Consider the following 10,725-nt stretch of genomic DNA (forward strand, 5'->3'; position numbering starts at 1 on the left):
CATTTTACATCGGCATACAGGACGGCGAAATAGGATTCACAAAACTAGTTGAGGCTCGACTTAAGGCTGAAGCTGAAATCTTGACTGCACCACAATCAAGGGTGTGTCCTCTTATCGTTGATGACATGCGCATCAAAGAAGAGCTGCAGTACCACAAGCAGCGGGACTGCTTTGTTAGGCACTCTGAAGGCGCGGGCGACGGTAGCCAAAATGTTTTAGCCAACTCTTTGCTTTGTTTTGTTATGAATGGGTTGTCCACATCATACAGAATTCCAGTCGGTACTACTTCACCGAGGGCCTCACTGGTGCGCAACTTCATGAGATCATAGTACTCATTATAAAGAAAGTAGAAACCTATGGCTTCCACATCGTGAGACTCACCACTGACAACCATAAAGTAAATGTACATGCCATGAAGATACTTGGTAGCGGTACTGTGACATACAAAACTGTACATCCAAGTGACCCTGGAAGGCCTCTATTCCTAAGTTTTGATCCCTGCCATGGGCTCAAAAACGTGCGCTCCCAGTTTCTGGCGCACGACATTGGGCGAAAAGCAGAATTTCATCAAATTACCTCAAGGATGCCTATGAATTCCAAAAAAACTTGACAGTGAAACCAGTGCGTTATCTGAGTCGAAAGCACGTGCACCCGAACAACATTGAAAAAAAAAAAATGAATGTGGGAAGAGCCATTCAGGTAATATCCCCAGCATAACAGCTTCCTTACAACACCTATAAGAACAAGTTGGTCACACTTGCAGTACATCTTTTGCAATGACCGGCCCAACCATCATATTTACGAAGAACCTTTATCGCTGGTTTGTCCTTCTCGATACAAGCAACACAACGCAGCACATACGCCAAAAGTTCCGAGATGCTTCTCATTATGATGACGCCACTGATGATCGACTGGATTGGCTCGAGGTGACAATGCCAATGTACTTGGAGGACATGAAAAGAAGGTGTGCGCATCCACGTGAATTTTTATGGTTTATGGGGGTTTAACGTCCCAAAGTTACTCAGGCTATGAGAGACGTTGTAGTGAAGGGCTCCGGAAATTTCGACCTCCTGGGTTTCTTTAACGCGCTCTGACATCGCACAGAGCGCGGGCCTCTAGAATTTCGCCTCCATCGAAATTCGACCGCCGCGGCCGGGATCGAACCCGCGTCTTCCGGGGTCAGCAACCGAGCACCACAACCACTGAGCCAACGCGGCAGTCTCCACGTGAATTTTTAACAAATGAGACCTATGAGGCGTTTTTGATCTGCACGCACTGTTGCCTGTGTGAGATATCTCTTGAGAGAACTTCTCATTCGTTCTTACTCGCAAGTTCAACAGCGATCCAATGGAATCACTGCTCGGAACGCTGCGGATGTGTTCGGGATGCAGTGACGCCTTGGATGTTCGTGCTGCCCTTTCGGGGCTTCAAAAAGTGCTGAAGACAGGAAATATCTGCCTCCAGTATGCTATCAGACGTCGCTCACACTGAAAGAGCAATAATGTCTCCCATACAGCCCTCTGAGACATTTCCTGCGCAGGCCAACCTAGATGTATATTATCGGGGGCAAAAGTGGTATACTTCACGCGGCGGGAGCCGGAGCAACGAAAAACTACAGTAACTCTACGATGGATGGATGGATGGATGGATGGATGGATAGGAGCGCCCCCTTTGAAACGAGGTGGTGGCAATTGCCACCATGCTCAGCTTTTCTTTATTTATTATTTTTTTTGTTTACGGTGTTGGCAATTCTCATTAAGATTCTCCATCAACTTTGCCTACGGTTTCCTACTATTCTAACCTTATGCCACATCTCTGCTTTTCAGCCACCAATCCTCCAATCGCTTTTTGCTGACTTCCACTGCAGATTTATTTACATGACCATTGTTATCTTTAAACCCTAGGGCCTCAGAAAGAGTGACTGTGCCTGCATCGACATCCGGATGGATACCATCACATTTGATTATGAGGTGTTCAATTGTTTCCACAGATCTACCACACACTGCACATGTGTCATCTTCTTCGTTAAATTTCTTTTTGTAGCTGCGCGTTCTAAGACACCCTGATCTAGCTTCAAAAAGTAGGGCACTGCCTCTTGAGTTATCATAGAAAAATTCTTTCCTGATCTGCCTTTTTCAGAATCGATATAGTTCTACACTATGTTTCTTTTCCATTGAATTCATCCAATTTTTAACTTCCGCGTTTTTAACCTGTCGTTTAATGCTCTTTCTTTCTCCGTCCTCATGACCGGCATACTTACTGGTTAGTTTTCTAGTTCTTTTCCGCCACTGTGAGTCAACGTTCTTTCTGTATAAATATTTAAATACCCTAGCTGCCCATCTGTTATCGTCCAATTTCCTCAGGCGTTCTTCATATAGTATTTTACTCTTAGCTTCCCGTGCCTCGAACGATGCCCAGCCCATATCCCCTTGTACTGCCTCGTTTGTGGTTTTGCCGTGGGCACCTAGTGCTAATCTTCCAACAGCTCTCTGATTTACGTCTAATCTCGACTGAACTTCTGCCCTTAAGCACAGAAGCGCATTGCCGAAAGTAAGTCCCGGCACCATTATTCCTTTCCAAATACCTCTTAGTACTTCATATTTGTTGTACCCCCATAATGCCCTATGTTTCATTATCCCGGCGTCTCTTCGTCCTTTTGCCCTAAGAGCCTGTTCATGCTTTTCCGTGTATATCTGCCCTTCGTTTAGCCATATCCCGAGGTATTTGTATTCGGCCACTTTGGGTATTTCGTGGCCTTGTATTGTAAGCACCTGATCAGTTGTATCGTTAAAAATCATCACACCTGATTTAGTTGCGCTAAAACTGAATCCTAGAGCGTCTCCTTCGTCTCCACAGCAATTAACCAAAGTTTGTAAATCTTCCTGGCTATCTGCTAACAGTACAATATCGTCCGCATACATTAAACCCGGGAGTCGCTGCTCAACTACATTTCCGCCTAATCTGTACGATAGATTATAACCCAGATTACTTTCTTCTAGCCTTCTTTCCATATTTATCACGTAAAGCATGAACAGCAGCGGTGATAGAGGGCAACCTTGCCTTAATCCTTTGTGCACCCCTACAGTTGTGGTACTTTTTTTCCCTTCCCATGTAATTTCAACTTCATTATCTCGGTAGATTTCCTGTAGAAAATCAATTACCTCATCACCAATACCTAAATCTTTCAATATGCTCCACAGGAGTTCCCTGTTCACGTTATCGTATGCACCGCTTATGTCTAGAAAGGCTATAAACAGAGGTCTATTTTCCGCCTTAGCTATTTCTATGCATTGGGTAAGCACGAACAGGCTATCATCTAACCGCCTACCCCTTCTGAACCCATTCTGAAGTTCTCCGAGTATCCTATTCCCTTCTACCCATGACTGCATTTTTAATTTCACCGCCTGCATTGCCAGCCTGTACATAACAGATGTTATCGTAATCGGACGGAAGGATTTTATGTTCATCTTATCTCCTTTCCCTTTATAAATCAAATTCATTTTACTCTGTCTCCAGCTGTGCGGAATTTGCTGATTTGTTATGACTGCCTCCAATGCTTTTATCAGCGCGTCCTTGCTTCTTGGGCCAAGTTCATTAATCAGCTTAATTGGAATTTCGTCTATCCCTGCGGATGTGGTTTTAGGAATATTCGCTTCCGCCTTTTCCCAGTTAAGACTAGTCAGTTCTAAGCTGTTCTCTGCGAAAAACTGCGTTGCAGCGCCATCTACAGGCGGCATCTGGGATCGAGACAGCCAATGCGCGTGACCTTAATTATCAGCAGGCATATCGCTTGGCTCGTTTCAATGTTTCGTGCTTTAGCTCGCCAAAATGCCGCAGTTCTCCGTAGCTTCGGCTCCCGCCGCGTGGAGTATACCACTTTTGTCCCTGATATCTCTCAAAAGCTGCTCATGTGCTTAAAAGGCTGGACACAACTGTGGTGCCCTTATTCACGCCTTCACTGCAGAACTCTGCAACTGTGTATCGGGGGTGGGGGGTTACATTGCGAGAGTCATCAGCGAAGAAATGAACTGCGGCGGCTGCGTATAGATATGTCCTCGAGACCAACAACAAACCAACCGCTCGTGACATTCACCCGTAGTCAGGACCGAGGTGGGCTCCTTTGTCCTTCACAGTAGTTGCTGTTTGTCCTGGTCGTCCTCAGGGAATTTGCTGATGAAATGCTGAAAACGAACCCAACTCTTCCTAAACCGTCAGAAACGTTGGTGCGTCATGCTGTTCCAGCACTCTGTGCCTCAAAACTCTTGAAGTGCCCAGACGAAGAGAAAACGCACCGTTTAAGACTGATGGACCTTGCAGCTGCGCGCTTCTTGACACCTCTTCTAACAAATTATGCATTCGATACCACCGACAGGCAAGATTCATACCGGTATTTCTCAAACAAGCCACTCTCGAGGAAGAACTCAAGGCTATTATGAGGGTAAATGATTTGCTTCTGCGTTTTCTTGCTCTGATCCCATCGAAAAGGTCATAAAGATGCTGTAAGCCCATTTTGTACACGAGTTAGGTGAGCAGCAGCTGCGCCGCTGGGTATTTTTGCTGGACGCGCCGCATGCTTGCAACCCTGACTTTCTCGAAGCACATATATGTGCGCGCGTAGCTTAATTCGGCCCCTTGACGGGGGCTGAGCGAGCAGGAAACCAAATATATCAGATCCGGCAACTCCCCCTCGCATGTCCTGGCATCATTTCTGCCTCATCATTGGATTGGAAATATCGAAAAAGCCCGGTATCGTACCTGATAGCCTGACTTCGCAAGCAGACAATACAGGCCAGCGCGCGACGAGCGACATGGAGGCAAGATAGGAGCGTCCCCTTTGAAACGGGGTAGTGGCAGTTACCATCATGCTCAAAGCCACCGTGGTGGCTCAGCGGCTATGGTGCTCGGCTGCTGACCCAAAAGACGCGGGTTCGATCCCGGCCGCGGCGGCTAGAATTTCTTTGGAGGAGAAATTCTAGAGGCCGGTGTACTGTGCGATGTCAGTGCACGTTAAAGAACCCCAGGTGGTCGAAATTTCCGGAGCCCTCCACTACGGCGTCTCTCATAGCCTTAGTCGCTTTGGGACGTTAGACCCCATAAACCAAACCAAACCATCATGCTCAGCCTTTTTTTAATTTTTGTTTAACTGTGTTGAAAATTGTTACAATTCTCCATTTTCTTTCAATACGGTTTACTACACTTCGCACTGTCGTGTTAAGCCGGAGGGCGTAGCCAAACGAGCGCAGTCCGAGGAAGCAGTCTAGACCCCGTGTTCCCAGGTGATGAAAGAAGCCCCCTCTATTATCGCGCTCAGCTTTTATACACTCGCGTCACATGACCGCAGATCCACTATCGCAGTCGCAGCTGCCGATGCCTGCTGACGTCACCCGTGGTAACAATGTTTTGGATTTATTATTGACTAACCAACCATCGGCAGCTTATTCTACCCTTGTAGTGCCCGGTATCAGTGATCACAGTTGTGTTTTAGCAGAAATGAACTTTCTGTATGTTAAACTTGAAGACTGTGGCAATCGGCGCATTTACAGTTATCGAAAAGCAAATTTCCCCGAGATAGCCAGGGCACTTGAATCGTATGTCGATGTGTACGAAACATTGTCTGATTCACTCAGCGTTGATGAGCTGTGGCGCACACTGACAGCCAAACTTTTTGATTTGCGTGAGCAATATGTGCCGTCATGGGTGATGACGAAACATCGCAGCAAAAGCAAGCCATGGTTTACAAAAGAGCTGCGCAGAGTCGTTGAAAAGAGGCAACAACTATAGGCGCGCTTCAAAAGAAATCCGTCGCAAGATAACATGGATCAGTTAAAAAAGATTACAAAAGATATGAATGCTTCGGTGAAAGAGGCTAAATTTACCTACTTTCAGTCTTTCGACATGCGTATCCAGGATCGCCCTAAAGAATTTTGGCAGTACATAAAAAAAAAAACAGAAAGGATGAATTGTCTATCCCACCACTCGATCACAACGGAAGTATCGTTCATGATAATCTGGAGAAAGCCAAGTGCTTTAACACGTTTTTCAGCTCAGTGTTTTCTGCTAAGGACAGCAATAGCCCTGCCGGTTTTCGCCTGGCCTTGAACTGTACGGAACCTATGGATAACATTGAATTTGATCAGCGAGGAATTGTGTCGCTCTTAGAACGCTTAAAAGATAACAGTGCCACCGCAGAATAGCAGAATAGCAAATCGGATAGCAGAATAGCAAATCCGAGCCAGACGTGAACGTGAGGCTCCTCTAATACATGTGAAGGTGGATGACAGACCGGCATCAATTAAGCCTGCGTTTCGGTGATAGCTGATGAAATACCAGGATCAGCGTTTTCGCTATAGGCCCTGTACGGTCGCGTGGGTCGCACACACAGTTAAAGTCACTCAAGAGTACCACATACCGAGCACAGCCTGGAAAAGTTGCAATACCCTGAAGGAAAACTGATCTCTATTCCCGATTATTTGAAGCATACACGTTGATGAACCTCCACGATTCGCCACGCAGCCGAAAGTCACATACCAGGCGCCCTTATGTGTCGACCTGATATATAAAGTATCTCTGTTTCGGACTACGACACTCCGCGCGCTAAACTGCCAATCTATCGAGCTGGGTTTGGGTATCGTCGCCTTCATCAGATGCCACTTGACGCTACCACCACAGCCGAACACCCTGCGTGCATGCTTTCGCATTCACAGTAGGTAAGTAGTCTTAAGCGCCCTCAGTAATTTTTTAGTTCTTGCTCTACTTCACTTTACTTCGAATTTCTTTTCATTAGAAATTGTGCATCGGGTAAGAAAGAAACGTAAAAGTGATTCATTAGTGCCATAAGGGATCTGAGAGTTGAAGCGTTCTCGGCCGCGAGGAATTTGTACTTCAGCGCACATTTTTTTCTCTCTTTCTACAGTTCGTATACTTGTGGCAACACTCGCGGCGATGTTTTAGAGGCTATGGCGTTCGGCTGCTGAGAGTGAGGTCGCGGGATCGACTCCTGCCGCGACGGCCCCATTATAATGGAGGCGAATTTGGAAAGGGCCCGTATGCTGTGTGATGTCAGTGCACGTAGGATTTCTTATACAAGTTAGTCGGAATAAACTCGGGGTCCTCAACTACGGCGTCTTCATAGCTGCCCACATGAGGCTTCGGGACGTCAAACTGCTCATATCGCCACCACCGCCATTGTGGCAAAAACGGCGTTGGCAACAAACACCGGCTAGAGGCACTTAAGCACTACCGCGAAATCATCTTTCTTTTGTCACAAACAAAATCAAAAGATGAGGCTTTTCGGGCAACAAAAAAAAAAGAATGAAATTATTGTGGACAGTGTGCACTGATTTAGCAGTTATCTTTTGCGATTGTCAGTCACAAAAACACCTTTCTTCTTTTTCTTTTCCTCCAAAAAGTAGAAATCACGCTCAGTCAATTAGAAAAAAATTGGTCATCTTCGCAACCAATAATAGCAGCGAGGAATCGCCTTTGTTTTTGTTTTTTTATAGCGGCAGCAGGAGGAATATGTTTGCGGAAGAGCATCACGAAAAGAAGAAAGAATGGCCCATCATTTCAAGCACGTGTTTGTCGAGCCTTGCTGTTTTTTTTTCTTTGCATAGCTATTACTGTTAGCACTGTACTATTATCTCTTTAAGCCTTTCTCAGTCATTTTGAGTTCCAATTTTTTGCTGAGGCTAAGTTTTTTGTCCCTGGAAAGACAAGCGCCAGGCTTTCGCGAATGAATTACGGTATGCGCTCTTCTGAAAGGCACAAAGAAGAAGAACGCGTGCTTGCTTAAAACGCGTGTCTCTTGGCTCCTTTCGTTGTGTTGGGACTCAGAAATGCGCTAAATCAAGTTATGTTGCATGCTGAGACGTCTCCGTTCCCTCGGACGTTTCTCGTGGACGTCGCTCCTGTGTTGACTTGGTGAGTAAGATGTGCGAGGACATGCAGCTCTTGCGTACGCAAGCCGGCTGAGGCATCAGTACTGCATATAGCTCTACCTAAGCGCCTGACACATGCTTATTTAGAGCTTGGCTTCTATCCAAAACGGTTAACAGTGTCGGAGACGGACCGGTTACTTTTCCCCAACGCTGAGGTATCGTGCTAATCCGAAGCACGAAGCCCTTGAGATTTTCTTCACCTTCCCTCAATATCGGGTGAACAATGCCTACATGCCGATAAGGAGCGTTAAATATTGCCACTCAAAAACCTCTTGTAGGGTGTGCAGAGTGCCGAAAGAGGAAAATGTAAACTGAGAATGAACAGCTAGTGCGCGTGCTGTTACCAGTTTCTCGTTTGAAGAGCGTTGCGCGAGGATAGTTCGAAGAGCAGCTCTAACAAGTCTGCCTAAACATTCTTTTTCTTAGATCTCGAGACACCATGGCCAAGGAGCATGCCTTCTACAGCAGAGCACTTAACTACTTCATCTTTACTACGGTAGTTTTTGCCGTATGCTTTGCTGCGAACTATCCGATCGTTCGATGGATATTCGGCATCCGCACCAAGCACTGCATTACGCCGGCGTGTGAACGGTTCACGCGGGACATTCGCACATCCATGAACAGGAAGCAGTCGCCCTGCGAAGACTTCTACCAATTCACGTGCGGACGGTGGCAGCATACTCATCCCGGATTCCCTAACCAAACGGAATTCGCGATTAGCAAATTAGTGACGGAGATTGTGAAGAATTTGAAACGCGTCGAAAATATTCCCGACAAAAACCAGACAGCAGTGCAAAAGGCTGCCGCCGTGTTTCAGTCCTGCATGAGCATGCTTAATGGCGAAGAGATGAACAGCGAAGCTCTTGTGAGCTTCATTGAGAACTTGGGAATCACGTGGCCAGCCGGCGGCACCAAGAGCCAGCTGAAAGCGCTCGATGTGCTGGTGAAACTGTCACTCTCTGTGGGCGTGCACCTACTCTTCGTGGTGGACGCGTACGTGGACTACAGCGAGACTTACAGCTTGCGAATATCGGTGCCTCATCACATGCTGTACGCGCAGTCGCACAATTACACTAGCAAGGAGCGGAAGAAAGAAGTGCTCACCGTGCTTTACGGAAACAATAGCTTTGATGCAATGCTCACGGTGCTGGCCAAGTTTGAGGAGAAGATACAGCAAAGCATGCTCTCAGTGAACGCTGTGCGTCGTTTCACAGACACCATCGCATTGAGAAGCATTGGAACATACATGCCGAACCAGCCAGCCTCCGAATGGGTGCAGGCCCTCAACAAGGAACTGCCGGGGGACAAAGCGGTCACAGAAAACACTGCTGTCCGTGTCGACGACGTCGCCCACCTCGAAGCCATATCGGAACTTGTTTATGAGCTGGAAGATCAAATGCTGCTCTCCTGGTTCGTCGGATGGAATGTATTTAAAGAGTTCGCTCTCGAAGCCTCCTACCAGCTGGGCACTGCCCTGGCTGGTACAACTGAGGCATTCAATGAGAAGCACTGCTTTTACGCCGTGCGAGACAACCTTCATTTCAGCCTCACCGCCCGCACATTACTGTCGGTCGCCGAGCCGTCCACACGAGCTGCCATCACTAGCACGGCCAGTGCAGTTTGGAGGAGCTACATGCATTCCATTCGCGCCAACGATTGGATGGACATGGCAACAAAAACACGGGCTCTGGAAAAGGCGGTACAGATGGTTTTGCTCGATGGCTATCCGCGTTTCGTCGATGACCCAGAAAATCTAAACATATTTTACTCGTATATCCCGGACCTGACACAAGATTTCATGACAACAACAATACTGCTGAGACAGGCAAGGATGAACTACATGAAGAGCTACATTCACATGCCAGCATACAAAACCAGCTTGGAAAAATGGAATTACCCCCTCTTGAGTCTCGACTCCCTCAGATTTCACAACGACTTGAACAAACTGGTTGTGCCGGTCGCAGCGGCGACAGAACCGCTGTACCTGAAGTACTTCCCAACGTCATGGAAGTACGGAGGTCTAGGAACTGCCATTGCGGAAAAGATGTATCATGCATTCGACGTGACTGGTAAAGACTTCGACAGCTTTGGTGGTCCTTTAGACTGGTGGTCTAATAACACACGACTTAAGAACAACAGGAGGTCGCTCTGCTACCTCAAGGACTTCGTGCAATGGTCAGAGGGCGCACCTGGTCTGTCGACCGTTGACCAGTACCGCGCTCTGCTCGCCTCCGTAGAAGGTGTCCGCCAGGCGTTCCGAGCTTACGCCCTGAAGACCAACGCCAACAGGAAGCGCCTGCGCACCATAGACTTTCTGGCACCTTCACAAATCTTCTACCTCAGTTACTGCTTCCGATGGTGCTCTAAAGATGAGCCTCGGAATGCCATGAACGTACACATGTGCAATTTTCCCCTAGCCTACAACAAGCAGTTCACCGACGTCTACGGCTGCCAAAAGGGAGATCGAATGTATTTCCGGCGAAAATGCTCGTAGCGCCTCAGCTTGTTTCCATCAGCTCCGCAGCTACCTGAGTGGATAGTGCATTCATCACCAGCCGACAAGATCTCGATGCAGCGGCCTGATTATGGCTCCTGTGTGTGACGGTGTAAATATGTTTCTGCTTGTACCACACCTGCAGTCTCTTGTACATACACATGACATGCAGAGCACTACGCACTGCGGTTCAGAACTTTACCGGATGCCATCTTCAATGACCTTGTAGTTAACAAGAACATTCATTTATATGACAGTGTTGCTTTCACGAGGTAGTGTGCATGACTGACCTAT

General features: G+C 47.2%; 1 protein-coding gene and 2 pseudogenes across 1 annotated transcript; all 3 read left to right on the top strand.

The window, feature by feature from the left end:
- The first annotated feature begins 125 nt into the window (after window positions 1-125).
- On the top strand, window positions 126-1,621 carry LOC149350595 (uncharacterized; annotated as a pseudogene).
- A 2,207-nt stretch (window positions 1,622-3,828) lies between these two features.
- LOC149350596 (uncharacterized) lies at window positions 3,829-4,436 on the top strand (annotated as a pseudogene).
- A 3,934-nt stretch (window positions 4,437-8,370) lies between these two features.
- On the top strand, window positions 8,371-10,431 carry LOC149350597 (endothelin-converting enzyme 1-like). The gene has a single exon (XM_089576902.1). It carries the CDS (start codon window positions 8,377-8,379, stop codon window positions 10,429-10,431), a length of 2,055 nt encoding a protein of 684 aa, XP_089433028.1. The 5' UTR covers window positions 8,371-8,376.
- The last annotated feature ends 294 nt before the right edge of the window (window positions 10,432-10,725 follow it).

The sequence above is a fragment of the Amblyomma mixtum genome, chromosome 3 (genome assembly GCF_055824585.1).
Source record: "Amblyomma mixtum isolate Tamu chromosome 3, ASM5582458v1, whole genome shotgun sequence".
NCBI lineage: Eukaryota > Metazoa > Arthropoda > Arachnida > Ixodida > Ixodidae > Amblyomma > Amblyomma mixtum.

Coding starts and splice junctions, on each gene's coding strand:
- LOC149350597 (XM_089576902.1), top strand. CDS start 8,377: ATGGCCAAGGAGCATGCCTTCTACAGCAGAGCACTTAACTACTTCATC.